At 37.4% G+C, this 23,261-nt stretch overlaps 1 protein-coding gene across 1 annotated transcript in view; it reads left to right on the forward strand.

Annotated features, from left to right (window-relative positions):
• MRC1 (mannose receptor C-type 1) overlaps positions 1 to 23,261 on the forward strand; it is a gene marked incomplete at both ends in the record, with an annotated part of 51,111 nt that overhangs the window by 18,658 nt on the left and 9,192 nt on the right. Inside the window, 16 exons of the mRNA XM_080340638.1 lie at positions 254 to 436; positions 3,923 to 4,080; positions 7,095 to 7,205; positions 8,568 to 8,683; positions 10,075 to 10,223; positions 11,077 to 11,276; positions 11,736 to 11,860; positions 13,017 to 13,104; positions 14,018 to 14,162; positions 15,568 to 15,609; positions 15,731 to 15,894; positions 16,580 to 16,647; positions 18,127 to 18,227; positions 18,719 to 18,861; positions 19,602 to 19,716; positions 21,576 to 21,745. Coding sequence (XP_080196764.1) covers positions 254 to 436; positions 3,923 to 4,080; positions 7,095 to 7,205; positions 8,568 to 8,683; positions 10,075 to 10,223; positions 11,077 to 11,276; positions 11,736 to 11,860; positions 13,017 to 13,104; positions 14,018 to 14,162; positions 15,568 to 15,609; positions 15,731 to 15,894; positions 16,580 to 16,647; positions 18,127 to 18,227; positions 18,719 to 18,861; positions 19,602 to 19,716; positions 21,576 to 21,745 — 2,078 coding nt within the window. The remainder of the gene's footprint in view (positions 1 to 253; positions 437 to 3,922; positions 4,081 to 7,094; positions 7,206 to 8,567; positions 8,684 to 10,074; positions 10,224 to 11,076; positions 11,277 to 11,735; positions 11,861 to 13,016; positions 13,105 to 14,017; positions 14,163 to 15,567; positions 15,610 to 15,730; positions 15,895 to 16,579; positions 16,648 to 18,126; positions 18,228 to 18,718; positions 18,862 to 19,601; positions 19,717 to 21,575; positions 21,746 to 23,261) is intronic.

Raw genomic sequence — 23,261 nt, forward strand, 5'->3', positions numbered from 1 at the left:
TAATTTTTAAGTGTGTCTTTTCACAAGATGCAAGCACTTTTTTTGCAACTGTAGTATTCTTCCAAAAAGATCTGGAAATTTCAGGTTTGAATCATGCATGCAGATCATTATCCCTGTACATATTTTTCAGCTCTGCTGTTCTTCATGAGGAAAATCTATCATTAATTTGTTTGTTAGGTCTTCCCTTATGTGATTTTCAGTCTTTAGCTAAGAACATAATTCTGAAACACTTCATGGTCATTTTTCTTTTCAGAGACTAATGTGCCTATTAGATGTCCTGATCAATGGATGTCATATGCTGGTCACTGTTACATAATTCACAGAGACCCCAAAATATGGAAAGATGCCTTAACATCCTGCAGGAAAGAAGATGGGGATTTGGCAAGCATCCATAATGTTGAAGAGTACAGCTTTGTTATTTCTCAGCTTGGGTACCGTGAGTATTTTTTTACAATAGCATACATATTTGTTTATGCTGTGAAAATAAAGAGTATTGATTATGTCATACCTATTAATAAAAGGAGGAGACTATTTTTAAAAAATTGTCCTGATCACCGAGTGTAGAAGGAGTTAAATTTTAAAATTTAAAATTCTTTGGAAGGAAAAAAAAATACAAAACCAAACCACACAATAAGAACACAAAAGCCAAATAAACTATACTGACACAGAAAAGCTGTGGTCAATGTTATGAATTGAATCAACCTCAAACCTACTTTCTAGGATCTTCTTCTACCTCCTTTTACATGGATTAAAACAATTGTCAACCTTTTCAGAAGGTTGTTCTGCAAAGACAGGTGAGAGGAAGCCAAATCTGTTGGTCAAAGGCAGTTTGGGAATATTTCGGCCCTATTACCAGCACTTCTGTGTCCTTATTTTTCAAATTATGCTACTTGTGTTTCTTCTGAAAAAGGAAACTCTCTGTCCCAGTGTGTGGACTCAGATATGCCCCCAATTAAGTATGGTGCTTAGGTGCTTGGTTTCTGAGCACACACTCGAGTAGTTGCAAGGCAAGTTAACCTACAGATGCTGTGTGTTCATCAGGGGACATGCGACCATGCTGATGCTGAGGCAATTTTGTGGTGGCTATTGCTTTACACAGACTAGATTCTGCATGCAGGATCAGTTACTGCTTTTGATGGGAGCAGCATGTTCACACCTACTTATGCTTCTTTGCAGTAGCTATGTGTGCTTTTAGTGCCAGGTAAGTGTGAGTTAGTTTTTCCTTCACTGAAAATGCAGTGAGCTGCCTTGGGCCGCAATGTAACAGCAATCTAGGAGTGGCAATCATAAAATAGTTGGTATGCTTTAGTTTTGTGTCCATAGTTTAATGGCTTCTGCAAAGACCTTTTCTGGACTAACTGCATTGCACTGTTTTTGTAAAAGTGAATGTTTCTGAAAGGCAATAGCGCTGAAGGAAACCAGACTTCTCACATATGGCACACTTACTGCAACAAGCTATTTTGAAAGCATTCGTTTCAGAGGAGTAAAATTGGAACAACTAAAGAAGCCTTTTAAGGCAGTTTATGAAAAATATTGGATTACCCGTGTTCACCACTGAGATGAGAACACCGTGTATTGCAGTGCCTAGAAAATCTTGTCTGCATCAGAACCGTGCTGCAATAAGTGCTGTACAGAAAGAGCTAAAGTCTGTCTTTGCACAAAAGAATTCACAGTCCCATGATCAAACAAAGGAAGCAGGGGTACAATGAGATGAGTATTGTCATAGTAGCCAAGCTTTTGTTGGCATCGCCTACAAAGGAGAACTTTAGAGGGGAATATGAAGAAGAATAAAGAAAGGCATTCTGGATGTTTACACAGAAGTCCAGCATGTGATATGGCAGAAACACAGCCCAGTGCGTGTCTGAGAGAGTGGGAAACAGCTTATTTACGAGTGGCTGGGAAAAAATACCTTGGTATTTAGTCACCCAGCTTCAGAGATTATTGCAAAACTCCTTGACAGTATTTCTTCTTCAGAGTAGTAAATGTTATGTAGGAAGAGGCTGCACAGAGCCAGAAATGGCTCTTGGCCATTTCTGATTTATACAGCTTACTTAGATGACTTTGATGTAATAATTTTGTTAAAGAATGTAGTTTACTGTTTATATTACCATGGTGTGAGCCAACTGCAGTAGGAGCTCAGACCATGGATGAGGCCTCTGCTGTGCTAGGTGCTCAATAAACACAGACAGAAAGATTTTCACAGATAACTAAACAAAACAGAAATTGGAGAGCATGGATGGTCATAACTAAGGAGTGAATGAAACATCAGTGAACATGATGGGCAGTGGAATTGGGAGAGCTTTCAGTTTTGGTAGAAGAGAAGAGTTTAAAGGAAGGTAGTGAGGTGTGGAGCTCAGGGACTTCTGAACCTGAGGAGCAGTGTGGCAGAAGAGGTAAAGGTGCCTGTTTGAAAATGGAGCCTGATGTCCTGTGAATCTGAGTTTTTCTTATTGGGGGGAGATGGTAAGGACACTACTGGTGAGCTGTGAGGGCTGATCATAATTAGGTGCAGTAAAGAAGTGAGAGTCAAGGGAGGAGAAGAGAGAGAGAATTGACCCTATTAAAGTGGCAGTCTGGGAGAGATTTTTGGAGCAGCTTGGTTGGTCAAAAAGGGAAGCCTCCATGTTCCTGTAACTAGTGGATGGGAGAAATGTCACAGGAGAGTTTTATGTTGTAAGGGTATCTAGGAAGACCTCCATCTGAAATGTGTAATCAGAAAGGATTGCCATGGGGGCAATGACTTTTAACTGTCTTACAGGCACTTCTATTACTTGTAACAGGGTGCTTATAACTGGGTGGAGGATGTTAGAGGAAGGCTTACTGAAGAAGAGCTATGATAACAAACTGAACAGGAAAAACCTCTGAGTGTTGTACATGGGTTGTAGAAATGCCAGGTCATAAGATGTGAAAAAAAAATGTTAAAGAGCGATGTCCCTGTCATTCGTGAAAAATACTCGCAACAAAATAGTTCGTACTGTGCTTGGAAAGACTGCTGTCTAAGGGAAGGACTTTGCATGTAGTTGTTCAGTGTGATCTGAGTCATACTGCTGTGGACAAAAGGAAACGCTGCCTTTAGTATAGATCGACAGACTATAAATAATTAGTTAAATAATAATTAAAATGACACTGAACAAAGTCATAAAATCAGTTCTAGAGAGGAATGACTTTTGATGATTATGGAGTTCAGACTGATTATAAATGCCCAGATTTTTAATCCTCCTTATTCAAATAGTTTATTCAGAATAACACAAGGTATGAACATTATAGTAACAATGTGTTAGAGTGAAGGACTTTAAGCACAGATAAATAAACCTCTTTGAAAGAGCTTTGTAAAGTACCATTCTTGATCAATTCCACACATTCCTTCCAGCCAAAAACCAGCACTTAACTCCATTAACTGGAAACTGAAAAAAAGAACAACTACATGAATTTTGTCTTGCTCTGAAATAAAACAAAATAGAGGAACACATGAAAGTACTCTGATCGTCAGCTCCAAAAGACAACAGTGGGTGTCTGACCATTAGAAAAGAGGGAAGTTCTTTCTTCACTATACTAAAGACAGGAGGAAAAGGGAAGGTAGCCTTTTATTTAGGAGTTTATTCATACCTAGTTACACGAATTTTGAGCTGGAAAAAAATAATGAACCCAGTTATGTTGCAGCATAATTCATCAAAGAGATTAGTTTGGCTGTTGCATAGGAAGTTAAACACTCTTATTGCATTGGCACTAGAATGAGTGGATTTTCCTTGTGACTGAAGTGGTTATATGAGGTACAGTCTGCCCTCTTTATGAAACAGGGAGCCTTAATCTGCTGTGACTGCCTTTTAAACTTGCTGAGAATAAATGATTTTCTGTTCCATGAAGATAAAAATTCACATAATATAAAAGGACTGTTATCAACCTTGTAATCGTATGTCTTTAGGGCCAGCTGATGAGCTGTGGATTGGGTTGAATGACCTCAAGGTCCAGATGTATTTTGAATGGAGCGATGGGACACCTGTCACGTATACCAAGTGGCTTCGAGGAGAACCCACTCATGCAAACAACAGGCAAGAGGACTGTGTTGTTATGAAAGGAAAGGTAAAGTCATTTAACTATTGACTTGATTATAATTTTTTAATTATTCATTAATTACCAACTAAGTATTTTTTAAAAAATCTTCTCCATTGTGCTAGTGGATATGCTCTGGTGAGAAGAGTGTAAAAGTGTATTTCTTCCCTGGCAACCAGGCCAAGGTGCACATGTTAATTGAAACAGATTTTTAAGGGCCTGAGGATTTTTGTGCTCCTTTGTCTGAGCAGTGGCTATGCAGTGCTTGTTGAGGATGCAGTAGATGCTTTGTCTAACTTACAGAGTTATAGGGTCAGCCAGTGGAAGGAAGCTGAGTGCTCAAACGTGAGGGTCAGCCGATTTAGGTTGTAAATGGCTGTTGCTTTAAGGACTTTTATACCGATGAAGGCTGGAGAACTTGCTTAGGAACAGAAGGTTTGCAAGGTAGCTGGCCTTGGTGCATGTGTGTGGTGAGTTGCAAGGAACACATAGCTGAGATTTTGTCTCATGTGCCATTCTGTGCTCTTTAGTTACCCTCATCTGTTGGTGTGAAGTTTGGGGTTTTATGGTGTTGTACATGGTGCAGGAAGTATTAGAGAAGGTTGGAGGCTTGACAAGCATTTCATAATTTGGTTAGTACTTTGATAAAAGTAATAAGATTACTCTTGATATTCATAGTTCCTTGATGCAATATTTCATTTATTTATTTATTTATTTTTCCTGTTTGTTTGTTTGTTTGTTTGTTTATTTATTTATTTCTATTTTTTTGGAATATATAGGGTAGATTAAATGCATTGGTAAAGCCATTATTTTTATCAGAATGACCTGACTGCCTTCAAAACAAGAGTTTCAAGAAACAATAGCAAGGGACAGAATCTGTTTTGTGCCTCTCTGAGGATCTGGATGATATTTTATGGCCAAGCCAAGTGTTATAGAATTTTGGATTAGATTCAGGTTAAAAATCCCTATTTGTGTACAGAAGCTGGGATCCACTAAATTCTAATTGTCTGCGAAGTTAAGCAAATCACTTCTTGTGACAATTTGAATTCTGGTCCCTGTTGTATTTCTCTAGGAAAGACACAGCAAGTTTCTCTGGTGAAATTATAGGAAAGACATGTCTGGTTAATTCCATAAGACTTCAGGAGAAAGGTGTGGAAGGGAGACACTGCAAGTAGCTCTGGCAATATCTTCTGGTGCAGGGCAGGAGCAGCGTGGTTTGAAGTACATGGTACTCGGCAGTGCCAAGCCCTGAAAGAACCACTGTTGGTTTGCCTTATGTTTCCTTCCACTCCATGTGGCCATTCATTGAAACCTACTGAATAAAGAAAGGGATGGAAAAATAGGAGTCATTCCTAGTTACGTCCTCACCCTTGCCCAGACTGAACCACTGGAACGCACAACCAGTTCAGTTACAAGGAGACAAGAATAGCTACAGACACATACAGTGGTATGTGATTACCTGTATGTGTCTAGGCAGATCTGTTGATAGAAGATGACCTAAGATTATAAAAAGGGACCTAATATTTTGTTGGGTATTAAAATAAAATTAATTCAGTGCCCAAGGTCTCAAAGCATTAAGATTTGGACTCACTGGTCGTGTTGTATGTGCCATGCTAAAAGTGGCAGAATTCAGTGCAGGCAGATAACTTGTGATCATTGCTCAGAAGTAAAGCTTCTGATGACAGGCTGGTATGCTTAACACTGTCATCTAAAAACAGCTGAAAATACCGGTTCAGGCTGCTGGGCCTTGACTTGGGGAAGAAAGCAGGACTCCATCCTCTGGTAGACCAAGCCCTCTCTTCTTTCACCTAACATGTATCTGTCAGTACAGAAGGATATTGGGGTCCTCCAACACTGAATATGTATCTAAAACCCAGAGGCTTTTTTAATTCTAACAACAATAGATAGATACATTTAGCTATAAATAAAAGTAGCAGCTTGGTGTTCCATTCTGCTGCTTTAGAAGAGCTGTCATCCTTTCACTTGTATCAGCTCTCAAAAACAATATAGAAAGCATGATATAGATTTTGGCTGAAGAAATAAAGGGGGGCTTGATATGTAAAAGAGAAATCTGAAAAAGAGCAGAAGTCTTCAAGTATACATAGCTTGTTACAGAGGTTGCAATCAATTATTCCAATTGTATATTTAGTAAAAAGGAACAGACTACTTAGGGTGAGTTTTTTTTGTGTGGTTAAGAACAGGTTAGCTGGAAGCCAGCAGGGATATTGAGAATAAACTACTTCCTCTCTCACTTTGAGGGGTCGGGGTAGAGGATGTTTGGAGATCTTCCAACTAAATATTTCTATGGTTATCAGAGTGTGAGCTGTTACAAAAGTGTTCCATACCCATTTCTTTATGTGGCTGGTCTCTCTGCTGTTCATGTATGTAGCAACAGATAATTAACCTTCAAGGGTAATTTAAAACAGGAAGCACCAGGGAGCAGCAAGGATCAGCTCCTTTGTAACAGGTGAGGAGCTACAAGCCAAGAGTAATAGCCCAGTTTGCAGGGACAGAGCCTGTCCCGCTGTCCTCAGGAGAGAGCAGGGCAGGTGGGGTAGGCAGCTGGTGGCAGACCAGAGCCTGCATCCAGGATGGTGAGGTGTGTCCAAGGTCAAAGTCAAACCAAGTAGATGAGTCAGGATCAGGTCCCGAGAGAGTAATGAGGGTCAGAAACAAACTAATGATTGCTGGGTAAGTCCACAATGACAAGGCAAGTTCAAGATTGAGCCAGGAAGACAGTGCAAAGATGAGGGTCTGGATCAACAAGGCCCATAGCCAGGTACAGACATTGCTGGAGCTGGAGACCAGTATTTCAGTTCCAGAATGGGCTGGGATTGAAGGCCCAGATCTGAGCTTCAGTGGAGCCCCAGGGCCCATGTGCAGGCAGGTGGGTGGAGGCCCCAAGTTAAGGCAGTGGGGGCCATTAAGGTCTATTGGTGCCCTCATGCCACTAATGGAAGGTTAGAAATTAATTATAACATAAATCATAACCTTTTTTGAAGACTAAATCCCACTTGACTGTTATGTTCTGTTCTTCTGTCCAGGATGGATTTTGGGCAGACCATTCTTGTGAAAAGAAAATTGGCTACATCTGTAAAAGGAAACCCATGTCAGAAGCTCCTGCCGAAGAGGAAATTGATGTGGGCTGCCGGAGAGTAAGTGAAGAAAAAGCTGTCTGATCTGAATAGCCTGCTAGGAAAGATTAAGAAGAGAAAATGCCACCTAGGTGACAGATAAAACAGGAAAAATGAATTTTGTGTTGTCATTATCAAACCAGTTGGCCTTCTCATTTCTATGGCAGATGGGATAGGTGATACCTAATAACAAATCTAGGCTCTGACTGTCATTTGACTTCTGATGCTCCCTTTCTTTTTCCAGAAACCAAAACACCTGCAGTCTTTACAACAGGTCATTTTTCCCTGATTGGCATTTAAGCCTTCCTAAGGAATTTGCCTGTACCAGCAGTTGCTCTTCAGCTCTGCCTACTATTTTCTTCAAAATGAATCACAGCAGGAAGGGTGTGCTTGTCTACGTACTATTCTCAAGGCTTTGCTGTGGTCTCTGACAGTGCTCTGTACTTTGAAGAATTTCGTATGAGTGCCTCAGCAAAATGAATCCATTGTGCTCCTTCTGAACTGCTGGTGAATCTATTGTTTATTTGGTAATGCTTGCCTTCTGGTAACATAACACTCCAAAAAGCCTACGGTAATTTGTTATGCCATAGGGAATCCTACAGGGTTTTTGTCATCCATGAAGAAATTGTCTTTTCTCCTAAGTCTGCTTTACACAGCTACAGAGAAAGCCCTTGGTGTTTATTCCCAGATTTTGTAGAAGAGTACGTTGGTACCTTAAAAATATTCAACTGTTGGAGAACATAAAGGGATCCTAATGCTTATGGATGTTGTCTTTGCCTAGAGCACTAAGTCCATGCTCATAGAAAAAAACTCTCATAGGTGGGAAATCGAAAAACATTAGAAGAAAATTTGTGCCAGTTGTGGCTGGTCACAGCAAACTCTTCCTCTGTAAACATATTCCTGAGTTAATGACATTTGAATGAGAAAACAAAAGAGAGTGTAAATATTAGTTAATAATAAACAAATCTGTTTGAGGTGTCATTCTCTTTCTGAAAATTCTTATTCTCAGGCTGAAATTTGCTTCTCAAGAACATTCTCATGATTGCACAATGTCTGGCTATGTGCTAGTTATTATATAATCCTATGCATTCATAAGTGGAATACACTGGTTAAAAATTCATTATATGTGAAAAATTGTTTTCTGAAACACAATGTTTAAAAAAAAGCTTTGATCCTACCTGTTTCCACTTTGGCTTTTTGAGTTCACTTTTTCCTTTGTCTAATGGTTAGCTGACAGTGGTATAAATCAGTTTTGTTGGTTTTATGTGGTGTGGGTTTTTTTGGTTGTTGTCTTTTTGTTTTGTTTTGTTGTTTTTTTTTTTTTTCTTTTGGTGAAGAAGAAAAGCTGCAACATATGTGATCATTTAATGTTTATTTTGACAGGGTTGGAAAAGATATGGTTTTTATTGTTACTTCATTGGAAATACATTTGCATCATTTTCTCAAGCAAATCAAACCTGTGGAAGGCATCAGGCCTTTTTAGCAACCATCGAAGACAGGTATGTTAAGGTCTGCTGGCATGAGGGGATCACATGAAGGTTTCACATCTAGTGTTACCCGAATATCAAAATAAATATTCATATCTGAACAAAAATCTTGTTTGAGAGGACAGCTAGCTGTAGATACAGAACTCTTTGGTTTTTGCATGTATGGTCAAATCCAGATTTTTTTTTATTTTTTTATTTTTTTATTTTTAGTAAAAATAGGTGCTGGCTATGAAATCAATATTGATATAGATGGTTATATCAAGGAAAAAAAATATGTCTTATTTTTCCTTAATAGTTGTGGCTTGAGGATGAGTTTTACTTGAGTGAGGGATGCAGAACCCAATTTTGATTATTAGATGAAATATGGCTCTGAATTCCTTTCAAAAGGTAGTTCAAATGAGCAAGAGGATTTCATTTTCACCTATCCAGTCTTCTCAGAATGGAGCTACTTTTATAAAAAATAAATAAGAAACCAAATGATAATAACAGTGCTTGGTACCTGAAAATCCATTACAATTCAGGCAGTATTCAGTGTGCACTAAATTTCTGAACAACTGGTGCACATTGTTGGATGTGGAATATTGTGGAATGTTGAGGAAAAAAAAGTTAGGATTAAGAAATTAAGCTTATTTGGAGTTGACTTGATGCTTTACACTTTCTCTTACTTGTTTCTATATAGTCTAAATGTGTATGTTCTAGCGTGAAAGCTCTATCATGGATGGTATCTCTCTAAGTATATATATCACTGTAGCTGTCATAAAAATGGTTTAACATTAATGTGGTCTTCAGACTATACCCCTTAACAATAAGGAGATACTTCTCTTTGCTTTGATTTCTTAAGAGCTGTTTGTTTAAACACCATAATGAACTATGGCAAGCTTTACCTAAACATAGGTTTGTTTCCCAAACATAAATTTTCTTGCATGATCATTGCATCTAATTTGCAGTGTTCTTTAGTTTGATAATTTAGTATCACTCTACTCTAGCCTCTACTTCTGTATATTTCTTCAATAATAATAAGATTGCATATTTCTTCAGTAATAATGAGATTGCATTTTTCAGTTTTGGATTTGCTTGAAACAAGAAGCCATTAAAATACAAGGCTAGTAGAAACTCTCAAAAAATACAGTGGTTTTACACATAAGCCATGTCAGGTTTCTTCTTTCCCACCAATTTCATGTCTCTTTCTTTACTGGACATCCAAAGAGAAGACAGAATACTTTGGTATTCAAGCTTACAAAATATCTATTCTGTAATGTCTTGTTATATGCTTTGTTCAAGTAAATCCATCCAAGCTACACTTTCAAGACGGTACAGCAGTAATTCTGAAAAAATAACAAGTCTTTTACAACTTTCAAAAAGAAATTTGAGTATTATTTTAACGATCGTGTTCTTATGAACAGATACGAACAAGCCTATCTGACTAGCCTGGTTGGGCTGAGAACAGAAAGATACTTTTGGATTGGGCTCTCAGATGTAGAAGAAAAGGGAACGTTCAAGTGGACTAATGGCGATTCTGTCTTATTTACACACTGGAATTCTGAAATGCCTGGTAGGTATGACTCTATACTATTTAATGGGTTCAGTGCCCAAAATATAGGGCTCACTACCTGATTTATTTTTTTACTTCATTCCTTAGCCCTTGCTTGATGGTACAACAACTAATTACTCTCAAATGTATCTGGCTGCTTTCTTGAGCATGCAGTGCTGTTGGTAACTTCCTGCTTAGTGCTACAATGAGTTTTTAATGTGAGCTTGGGAAAACACTTTAAATTGAGATCAAGTTTGTGATTTGCATCTGTTCTGGGAAAGTTTGTGTCTGTACTACTTTGGAAGAGCAGTCTCTGCAGGCATACTGAGCCCTGCTAGCACGTCCTGCCCATTCAGCCATGTCTCACAGTGCACTTGCTCCCTGTGTGTTCTGAGGTGTGTGAGATCACGGCATGCTTGAAGCATCTCTGGTCTCAGAGAAAATGGATTGTAGGAAAGGACAAGAGAGCCAAGGGAAGATTTCTGTTTAATCTTTTTTGGTTAATATCTTTGCTAGATTAGTTGTGATTTCCTTATTTACTAAGTCTTGTTGATGAAAACATTGCTATTTTTTACTTTCTGATAAAATTGTGGGAGTGGGAAGTATTTTCATCTCTGACATGGTCACATCAGAAAGGGGATGGTCATCAAACTTCAAGGTTCTTGTGTATTGCATTTGCCTCTCAGGAGATCCTCTGATTTGTGAAGTGGCCGGCCCTCTGATGACTTTCGTTGCCATTCTCTGCACCTGCCCTAACATTAGAAACATGTTTGACTCTGTACAAAGACTTCATTTCTGTCAGGATAGAATACAAAGTTTTCTAAATCCTCACGACCCACAACTGTTGATTTTGTGCATTCCTGTTTGCAACCAGGAAGAAAGCCGGGCTGCGTTGCCATGAGGACTGGAATTGCTGGTGGATTATGGGATGTAATAAAGTGTGAAGAAAAGGCAAAGTTCCTATGCAAAGTGTGGGCAGAGGGAGTGACACCTCCACCTGTTCCTACAACAACTCCCATTCCCCGGTGTCCAGAGGGCTGGGACTCAAATAATCGTATAAGCTTGTGTTTCAAAGTAAGTATGTTGCTTATTTTTGCATTAAGGTAGTTTCTGTTTGCTGCATATATGTTCAATAAAAATTGGTATACATATGTCTTACTGTTTCATAAGCTTAAGTACAGATTGTACATAGAGGTCATGTTCCTTTCTGTTGAAATGCTTATGGTTTTATTTATTCCAATAACATCTGATCTTCTGATCTTAATTTCCCATTCTTAATAGATTAGAAGTGCCTTCCTTGTAGTTTTTGTCTTGCAGGCTCCTGTCAGCAATGCAGTTTGCTAATTTGGCTTAAAGAGACTCATACTGGGCCCGTGTTTCACATAGGTCAACACTCATAAACCCTATATTCAAAGTTTCTGTAACCCTCACAGAACAAGTTAATTGTAAATGAATTCCTTTTGGGTAGCTGATGTTTCTTGATCTTGTGATCTGTATTGCCTGTTTTGTCTGATTGCAAAATGCTCTTTTCAGCCTTTTTCAAGAGGAGAGGAAAAGAAAACATGGCTTGAATCTCAAGAGTTTTGTCGAGCTATAGGAGGAGATTTGGCCTCCATTAATGGTAAAGAAGAACAGCACGTGATATGGCGTTCTATTTCGTGAGTATCTGTAGTGTAGCCATCAATTCATTTCAATTAGTGTCTTGATATTTCTGGAATATTTCATTTTAGGTGTATGTTTTTACTTCACTAAAAGCCTGTCTGTATTCATTATCTGCATCTGTATCAAAAACAGAGCAAAAAAGCAGAGTTGATGAAATACCAGGAATTGTATGACTAGTGTCCAGCACCCCAGAAGCTAATGCTAAAAGGAGATTGGCAAGATATCTAGTTGAGGCAACATTTATTGTCTGATATGAAAATATTTACTGTGATTTGGTGATACTATAAAATTAACACAGATGCCTGTTGTCTTCCCATAAGCAAGTGTACAAATAGGGTAACAGTCATGATATAAATCTGGTCATTGTGTTCATCATTTGTCATTTTTATGAACTAATCAGATAGCAGAAGCAACTTCAGATTCATTTTTTCCTACACAAGTAATGTAAATAAGGTTAGTAAGTCTTTGAACTGGAAAAAAGCATGTGTAAGATTTCTCAATGAGATCGAATACTCTTAAAAAAGGTAGCACTTGCAATATGACCTGGATAGGCTCAATGAACTTGTATGTTGCTGTCTAACTAGGAAGCAAGACTCAAACATAGCAGCCTTGCAAAATGCTACAACCGTACCAGAATCCCAGCTGTGTACTTATAGTAAGGAAGAAGTTTCAGATGCTGCATTACCACAAATTGACTCAATAAATTCAGATAAATCAGTAAAGCATGTCTGGTTGCAGACAAGAATTAGTTTAAGGTGCTATTTTTTAAATATGATTCAACTACAGCAAGTAACTTTTTGTTTGGAAGCTATAAGTGTCTTTACAGAGAAAATGGAAAGTTGATAAATGGGACAACAATAGCCATTGAACTGTTTTACCAAAGTATTAAGCCATCTTATTTTCAGAAGTTGGATTGGATTTCAACATTTTCTTGGTCAACAACTCAGCTGTCCGAGTTAATGTATAGTGATAAATGCTAGAAGTGGTTGCTTTTATTCAATTTTCATCCTGTTTGGTTTTGTTTCTAGCAGCTTTATGGATTGTTTTTATAGAAAGTGATAGATTATTTAAAGTATTGTAATGCCCTTATTAGTTTTGGTTTTATGTTTAAACTTCTTATAAATGGGACTTTAAAAAAAGAATTTTTTTTAGGAGCAATGGCTTTTACAACCAGCGTTTCTGGATGGGTTTATATTACTTGAATCCTGATGATGGCTTCATTTGGAGTGATGGATCTCCAGTGAGTGATTCAAATTTCCACAGCTGTTATTTTGCATTCCCTGTGCTTCTCAAGTGTGTGTGGTGTATGTTTTTTGTCTAATTTTATGCTTAATCTTAACCCTCCACTGTGTCCTGCTCTCTTTAGGAATGCTTCTGAATAGCAGTTTCATGGTTTGATTTTTTTTTTTGACTAAAACATACTGAGTTTTTATAAGAAAATGTGCATTGAATCAACAAGAAAATTCATGTAGACTAAAAGATATTTTTATAAATACAAATAGGAGTAAAATAGTAAAATAGTCCATCTTTAGAATTTCTATTCTTTGCTAATTAGATCTTTATCTGAAATGGCCCACATTCCATGGAGCTGAAGGTGACTGTTTTATGCCAGCACAACTTGACTATACTTTAGACTACAAAATGAAAATGTAGAAACAAAACTAGTTTTGGAGATGTGGTTATATTTGATGCGAGGTTGGTTAAAATACATTGATAGAAATTTACCATACAGAAAACTGAAATTGGAATTCCTTCAAGAAAATTGGAAGTAATATTTTTCTGAAAAAAATGCCAAGACTTTTGTTGTGTCTTGATAATATCTTACTGTTTTACTCACCCAGGATATTTATTTAATTTAACATGCCCAGTCGTTGTTCTTAGATGAATTTTACAGAATTTAAGTCCTACAAAAAATGTCAATTTTCTTCTAAGTGTGATCAATAACAACTGTTATCTAAGCTGCAGTCCAGTGACAATCTGAAAAAAAACCCTGAAATGTCAGCATTTGCGTGGGGAGATTCTGGTTTCCTCTTACGTAAGTTTTTAAACAGGCAGTAGGAACAAATCATTGGTCTGTGGTTTGATATCTCCTCTCTCTCTCCATTATTTTCTTTCTGTATAACAGAATCTTTCCCAAATCTTTTCTGTCATAGGTGAGATATGAAAACTGGGGCTTTGGAGAACCCAATAATTATCAAGGAATTGAACTATGTGCAGAAGTCATTGGTGATTCCAGCATGCTATGGAATGACAGGCATTGTGATTATCTCTATGGGTGGATTTGTCAGATAAGAAAAGGTATAGCTTACTCCTGTGTATTAGTATCATAAGAAAAGATTTTACTCCATTCTTTCCTTAACTTTAAAAAATAAAAAATTTCAAACCCTGTTTGTTAGAATGGTTCCCTGTGGAATGTGCCATATCAAAGTGGTATAAGGATTTCCATGCCTTTGATGCATTTAAAGATACAGAGTCTTCGGTGCCTTGCTGGGACTTCTCACTGATCTTTCTTTATGATTTCAGAAGGGCGAATGTGATACTTGAATAATAGGAAGTGTTACTTTGAATATTCTCTTTCACTTTTGACTTTTCAGACGTTCATACCTTCTCCAACGAATAACTTGAGTTTCAAGTTATTAGAAAATAGTTTGCAGATCAGCTCACATACTTGCATTTTTATGTGTGGAAACTGCCTCCTTTACTTGGCTCAGGTATTGTTTTGTCAGCTAATTGAATCTGTAGTTGCAAGATGGATCCTGGTTTTGAGATAATTTATTTTGCTTTGACTGAGTTTTATATTCATATTTTGGTTTCTTGCTAAATTCTCTTCAGATCTGAGTTTGGAGGCTTTTTATTTTGTGAAGACATAAAGACAAAATTTTTAATTTGAGACAATCTTGAGTTCCACAACCAGTGCATCTACATAAGTTTATGTATTTTAGAAAGTGCTCATTTAAACTTTTAATGACATTCTTATATTGACAATAAATACCAGCTCCATTTTTTATTGGTAAAAGCAGAGAATGTTTCATTAAATGCTGGCATCTGTGAGATTATATTTTAGTACAAAATAAATAGGTAAACCTGTAAGACAGAGATATCCTCTATTAGAAATTGTTTGCCTGAGGTGCTAATGATGCTACCCAGGATGTCATCTCCATGATGCCAAAACAAAAACGAACAGGGGAGTTCTTTAGCCTGGAGCCTTCATTTAAGAAATGACCAGTTAATTTCTAACCTCAATCTGTAGTAGCTGGAGCACCACAGAAGAATATAACGCTGCCTGCATTCTTGCTGCCTCTGGTTTAAGCCAGAATTCATGTATAAGTGACCTGGGCACAGGAGGGAGAGGCAGTTATGAGACCGTCTTAATAGAGTTAATGCTTTGAGATGGAATATTTTCTGCATCCAGTAAATACCAAAATAATTACTTAATTCAGGCAAATTTCAAGGTGTTCTATTATATCTTGCACTTTAGGAATAACTTATATTTATAGCCTCAGGGAGAAAGAATATGTATTTAAAATTGAACAGTACACCAAGAGTAAGAATAAGCCTATTTAGTTCCTTCTGTTTTTTGGTGTTAAATCCATTGGTGATTGTAAAATTCAATGCAAATAGAAAAACATGCCTATGAATCATAGTAAATATTTTCTCTTCCAGCAGAAAGTGTACAATCATATTAAGTATTTGTTTCTTGCAGGGGCAAGTGTAAAGCCTGAACCAACAGAATCTCCTGCACCCAGTAAGCGTTATTGCTATTACTGTTCTTCTGTGTGTGTGTTTAAAAGCACTTTTAAAATTTTTGTAATGACAATGTCTTGTATCTGAGGAACAATGTAGTTAGCTTACCATTTATCTTACAGAATACAAGACTACTGAGGATGGATGGATTATGCTTGAGAACAAACAATATTATTTCAGCACGGAGAGTGTTCCTATGGAAAAAGGTCGGGAATTCTGCAAAAGAAACTTTGGAGACCTTGCCGTCATTGAAAGTGAAAGTGAAAGAAAGTTCCTCTGGCGATATGTAAGAAAAATCATTAGTACTATGGAATAAATCATCCAAAACAAGTGAGCATGGGCACAAATCCTTTTCACCCTGCCGTTTTCCCTACACATTTTATGATAGTGAAATTGCAGTAGCATTAAGCCAGATTAACATGAAAACCAAACTCAAGTCTTTTTTCTAGATCATTTTGTAGCTGAGATGAGGATAATTTTGGATTGGTGTTTTGTATAGAAATTAGCACAGTAAGCGTTAAGCACATAATTATCTGCTTTTCCTATTGAATGTGGCAGGTACACCACATTATATCTATCTGCAACTGGTAGGGTGCTCAGGTAAACCTTAACGCTTCTAATTGACCTGTGGCTTCATTTTAGCAAGAAGTGTTATACTTGTGAGCTGTGATTCTGTAAGGCAGGTGAGTTAACTGAAAGTAGTTTATCAACAGATAAACTCAAGATATCTTAAGTAGTGATCAAACCAGATATTGGTGTACCTAGCTTTTGATCCTGTCAGTGCATGTGGGGTGTAGTCCACCTAGCAGCCTCTTTTTGGTCCTCAAGTTTGACTCTTTGCCTCCTAATCCTTGGAGAGGGAAATATAATTATGCAGGAAGAACAACTTGACATATACTACTCATTATTAACATAATAGATTTCTGTGATAAAAAGAGGATATTTATGCAATTTTAATCTTTACATTCTAGATCCTGAAAAATGGCAAAGAGGATTCATATTTTATTGGTTTACAGCTGAGTGTTGACCAACGGACAAGGTAGGCCAACTGAATCCATCAAGTTTGTGTTGTGCTTTAAAATAAAGAAATCCACTGAGTGGAGCAAAACAAATGAAGTAATTGAATTAAATTGTGGCCTGTCAAAGGAAATGAGAATGGTTTTCCTCTGAATTCTGTGGAACTTCCATGGTTAGTGTTTTTTGATTATGAAGGTCATAAAAATGTATTCTGTAGTAAATATACCATAATGTGCTATTATGTTTAGCCCACTTTTTTTTTTTTTAAATTCCATTTCTGTTGTTAGGTATTCTCACACTAGTAACAGTACTGTTATTCTAGATTTGATTATAGCAGGAAAAAAGCTTGACTTGAATTTTCCCCTCAGCTGTTGTCTACCTTGTCCATACTCCAGTAAAATATAGCTAATATAGAATAATAGAATCATAGAATAGTTTGGGTTGGAAAGGACCTCCAAAGGCCATCTAGTCCAACCCCCCTGCAATGAGTAGGGACATCTTCAACTAGATCAGGTTGCTCAGAGCCCCTTCCAGCCCAGCCTTGAATGTCTCCAGGAATGGGGCATCTACCACCTCTCTGGGCAACCTGGGCCAGTGTTTCACTACCCTCATTGTAAAAAATTTCTTCCTAATGACCCTGCTGAAAAGACTGTCCCTATCTTTCTTATAGGCCCCTTTTAAGTATTGAAAGGTGGCAATAAAGTCTCCCCAGAGCCTTTTCTTTTCCAGGCAGAACAGCCTCAACTCTCTAAGGAATTTTTAAAAAGCATTTCCTGTTGCTACTGGTGAAATTTTTTGTTTGTAGAAGACCAACTCATTTTCAAGCAAATAGAATTTCTATTTGATACCACTGGAAGCTAGAATAGATCCATAAACTGTAAAACTTGACTTATTCTTTAACAACATAAAAGGATTAATTTTGTTTTTATAAGTTTACATCAGGTCTGTTAGATTTGGAAAGTTCGGCTTTACTGTTTAAGATTTTTGTAGTATGTAGGACCAAAAAAGTTAGCTCAATAGGTTGTGGATTTTCAAAGGACATAAGGCACATCATCACAGGAATTTCCTCACTGATGGTTTGTCATGCCCTTTTCCTCTGCATGGGGGAAAGATCAAGCATTCTACCAGTGTTATGAATGCGATCTCTTATCTCTGTAGTAGGCACAGAGAATGTATGATTTGGGGTAAATGGTGAGCATCTGGGCTCTCTCACGCTGAAATGATGTCATGTTGACTTGAATGATTATTTTGAGTATTGTCCTATCAGTTGCAAAAATGTCAGCATATTGCTTAAGTGCAGAGTAAACATAACTTCAACACATACCCTACACCTTTGCACAGAAAGTTTCCTGCAATTGGCAGAGGCAAATTGAAAAATAAGCCTTATGCATCTTAGACTGTGTGCAACCATGTTAAATGTATTGCAAAATTACTTTTTGTAACATGGAACCAATTCTATTTTTATGTTAAAGAAATTTTTTCTTGAATTGTTTTTCTTAAGCTGGATGGATGGCACTCCAGTGAATTATTTGGCATGGGCACCACATGAACCTAACTTTGCAAATAATGATGAAAACTGCGTAGTTATGTATAAGAATTTAGGTGAGTTTTGCATGTTTGTTCCTGAATGTCACTATTTATGTGTTTGTGTCACAACTATTTTTTTTCTTCTGAGAGGCACCGCTTCACCCCTTTTTTGTTATTTTGCAAAATGTTATAGAAGTAGACCATAGTATTATTTTCAGGACTTAATAGTTTTGTGCTCTTGTATTTGCCTTATACCTAGCATGGGGAGGTCTGATAGTGGTCTGTAGTTGTGATTGCTATACAACTGTTTTATATTTTTTATTAAAATTGGCTTAATGTGCCACTATAAAATCGAAATTTCTAGTATCTGGTTCTACTCTGCGTTTAATATTCTGTAATTACAGCGTGCATAAAGTGACATATAAAATGATAATAAACTGAGAGACTCTGGGGATTGATCTTGTCATTCAACTAAAAGCATTTGGTGTAACAATGAGTGAAACTGATTTTCATTTAACTAACTCTGGATGTGGTGTCATACAGTTCCCCATTTATCTTACCTTCAGGATTTTGGAACGACATAAACTGCGGTTACCCAAATCCCTACATATGTGAAAGGCACAACAGTTCAATTAATTCAACTCTTCCTCCAACAACATTTTCAACTCCAAGAGGATGTCATCCAACTTGGCTTTCCTTCCATAATAAGGTACCATAACAACTACAGCACGTTAGATGTTTGGCAAAGCATTAAATAGAAAACAAGGGAATTATTTAATAATATTGTTTCTTATTGAAGTAAAATACTATTTTTTTTTTTTTTTTGCAGAGAGCTTTTTGACTCCTGCATGCTTTTCTTTGTTTGTCCATCTACTGTTTTGCAGGAAAGGTGCTTTTTTGATGCTTCTAATGAAGTGGCAGATGAGCATATACAGTTGCAGTTGATGAAGTCGTTCTCTCATCATCTCTTCAAACCTTTTGATATGCATTTCCTAAAGAGTTTAGACTAAGAGTTCCTAAAATATTGATGCTTTGATTTTGTTTTTTAACCAAACCATAATGCTTTTTTGTTACTGACTACATTTTGCGTTCCTTAACTTTACCAGCATGCTATGCTTTGTAGACTCAAATAGGCAGACTAACATCAGTCACATATAACTTACTACTGGTAGCTGACTGTCTATAAAAAATCAGGTTTTGCTTATTTTTAGGGATCTCAGATCAAATCTAGTATGTTGTGTTGAGCAAAACACTTTCTTGAGACCTTCAATTTTATATAGAGCAAGGGCCAGCACAAAAAGTTCATTTTAAACTGAATGTGGTTTTTTTTTCAGATAAATGCATTATTTTACTGCCTTTTCTCCATCTTGTTTGCTTGAAGCAGAGGTTTTCAATCTTTGAGGGATATTCAAGTAAAGATAATACATAGAGAATTTGTTCATGTTTTAGTGTTACAAAATATTTGGATCTACAGAAGATGAACGTGTCACTTGGCATGCTGCACGAACAGCTTGCATGAATTTAGGAGGAAACCTGGCTACTGTCCCTAATGAACAAGTGCAAGGTACTGTGTATAGCGCTGTAGCAGCTAGATGAGATGACATACAAGTTTGCAGAATGGCTGATATATTTGTGTGAATATGCATAGGATTTGAACAATGACTGCACATCTGATTTTTGTCCAATACATATAATTTTTGGAAATTTCCAATAAAGTCTTCATCTGAATCTAGCAAATTAAATGTTGGCTTAGAAATATATATATATATATGCACGTATATTGTCCTGGCAGCCAAAGCAGTGCTTTTTCTGCCTACACATGAGAACAGCTGGACCCAGCAAGTTCCATTCCAAATGATGTAGTTTCACTAGGTGGCATTAACTCCCTGCATGGCTTTCCTTTTAACTCAAACAGAACACTGTTAGGATCAGAACTTGCTGTCTCAGGGCAACTTGATGCAGAAGTTTGCTCATGGACCTACCCGTAACTCAACACATCGATGTACCAGGGGCTAATTTGAATGAACCTAAGAGCTGCATTCCTGACTGAGAGAGAAGAGCAGAGGGAATTTGCCTCATGCTTGAATAAACATGGCACTCATTGAAATTAAATTTTGGGAAGACTTTGATAGAAGTCAATCACACACTCTTTTTAGAAATACTGTTTCATACTACAGTGATGAGAAACAGATGTTGCACAACACATACTGTCTGTGAACTCAAAAGTACATACTAAAAAATCAACCATTGTAAAACAAGTCTGTGTAGTATTCTGAGCCTAAATAATTTAAATTTAGGCCGCTGACATGAACTTAGTACTCATGATGTTTTCCACGTGTGAAGAATCAAACTTTCGCTTTTCAAACAAAGTTAAAATCTTATCCAGCAGAATTTCTGTAGTACAGATTTCAGGTGGTTCATGCACAGGGCTTGAAGCCGAGGTAACAGGGAAATGAGCAATAAAGCCATTAGCACAAATCTATTGTTATTGCTGGCAATGTAGGCATAAAGGCTTGAGTTCCTGTTACGTTTTCTGGCAGAACAACAGTGCTGACATTTGGCAAAGAAATCTACAGGTTTCAGTCCTGGAAGTGTAAGCTGCATTCATTTCAAAAGACTAAAAGGAGATGAATGGTTGATAGAGCAGACAGAAATTCATCTGTTGGTTACAGAGAAAAGTAAGCTCATAACAATGACTGTAGCAGTTGGCAAAAGCCATGATGTTTTATGCATTTTATCACGGTGTTTGATGAATTGTGGATTAGTGGGTTGATGAACGCTAGCTGACTCAGCCTGCTCTATTTGTGAGCTGGAACACATGAGCACCTCCCTGGACTGTGCAAGGCTCTGCTAATTGGTTTGCTTGTGATGAATAGTGCTGTTGGAGACTCATTTGACAAGTGTCACTTGTGCTTTCTGCTCCCTGCTAAGACAGCACAGGCTGTTGCCGAGGTGTCCCAGGTGGAGGGGAAGGGCACAGTTCTGTAACAGCACTGCTGGTGCCATGCACAAGTGGCGGGTGCTCAGTGGTGCTGTCTGATGCCATTGAATGGGAAGCCACTCTGGTGGGATTATCAAAAATACATGTGCTCTGCACAGCTGTATATTTCTAAGTCAATTGGATTGAAAAATGTCTCCAGACATTATAAAAAGCACTTCTGTCATGCTTTTGGGATTCATCCCAGTACCAGGATAGATACTTAGCTGAAGTATTTTGACCAAAGCCACAGTTATATATCTGTTTCCCTGTTCATTAAACTCAAAAGTCACCTCCTTTTCATCTCACCTGCTTGTGTTGTCAACAATGAAATGTTCTGTATTTCAGGAAAAATATTTAATATCACCGGTCTCAGTGAGTCTAGACATTTCAGTTATCCTTCATTAAAAGTATTTATCTTTTTCTTTGCCTTTATTTTACTCTAGCTTTCCTCACCTTCCACATGAAAGATTTTGTTACTGATACATGGATTGGATTAAATGACATAAATCATGAAAGAGTGTTCCTCTGGACAGATGGAACAGGAGTTTACTTTACAAACTGGGCCAAAGGCTTCCCATCAGGACATGCAGATTTCTACTCATATGAAGGCCAGGTAAATAGCAACCACAAATTGTTCACTGAAACTTGATTTTAGATTGCATTTATGCATTTGTTAGGATTTGAGACATGTTATTGCTTGATTTAGTACTTTCATACTTTTCTACATGCCAAATATAATTCCAAATAGAGGGAATGGTTTTGAGCCCTGGGGCACTATTAGCAGGTGCCAGGATCTGTGGAGTGCTCAAAGACTGATTTCAGATTCCTGTTTTGTGTGTCTGTGAAGGATACACTGCTTCTTTGTTAACCCTACTTTCTCTCATAGGCTCTGGTAAAGAGGACAATGGAATTTCTGCCTTGTGGCATTTGCCCCAAAATCCCACTGAACAAGCACATCCTCCTAGACCTCTGACCACAGTTCTGCCTGAACTTAGTGGCTTTCCCAGTTGGCGTCCTGCTTGCAAGGGAGACTTATAAGTATTCCCGTCCAACAGCCATGTCTTATGTTTGCAGAAAGGACGTTTCTATAAAAAGACAGCCATACAGTTGGTTTTTGTTTTTTTTTTCTTAAATAAAAAAAATCACTTCTATTTCTCTGTCATACAAACTGACCTGATAGATCATAGAGTTCCTCTCTGATCTTACGTGTTTAGTATGCTGTGGAACTACAACACATTATAGTACTAGCTCTATTTCGCTTGAATGCCAGTTTTAATGTAGAAATCTTATTTCTTCTTGTTTGTGAAAGTAGCAACTCTGAGTTTCTTATCTCTAATGGAGGGAGAAAACTGGGAGGATTTTAAGTCCAAAAGAGAAAACATATTTAAAGTGTTAGTTCTGGGAGGAACAATACATATTTTTCTCTTTTTATGAAAAAATAATAGGATTTTTATGAAGTCTCCTGTGAAAACTTTTAAAGTACCTATTTTATAAATTTCAGATTTATTTTTAAGTTTACTTGACCTTAATTAAAAATACATTATCATAGTTAATACAAAATACTATGCATTTAAATCTTAATGCATTTCACTCACAAACGAAGTGTTTCTCTCTGCATCTCCTCCTGGGCAGCAAAACCAACCAAATAAATAGAATAAAATAAATACAGATGCCTCATTGCACAAAACCATTTGTACACATGCAGCTTTTTGCATTCATCACTGTTTGTTTAATACATGAAAACCTAAGTTCTAGCTATCGTGTCCATGTCAGGGAAGATGAAATGTCACTGTAAGGGTGGTACTGACAGATCAATTGCTGCCTTTGGGCAGGAGCACTTCTCATTTTGCTGTCTATAGTATTACAGCTTGCAACAATAAATTTGAAGAGACTGATATGTCAGAAATGTTGCATTGCCCAAGGAGGGTGCAGGTTTTTCTGGGGCAAAGATAACCAGTCTTTTCTCTAGTAGTTGATTTCTCTTATCTTTAAATTGGCTGTGGCTTTCCTTCTCTCCATGCACTATGCCTGGAGATATGAGAATACTGGAATTTCTCTCGTCTGCTTATCCACCCCAGTGTTGCACAAGAGAGACCAACATTAAGAAATTTCTTAAGTGCAAGAGGAAC

Source organism: Nesoenas mayeri (genome assembly GCF_963082525.1).
Source record: "Nesoenas mayeri genome assembly, chromosome: 2".
In the NCBI taxonomy this organism is placed as follows: domain Eukaryota; kingdom Metazoa; phylum Chordata; class Aves; order Columbiformes; family Columbidae; genus Nesoenas; species Nesoenas mayeri.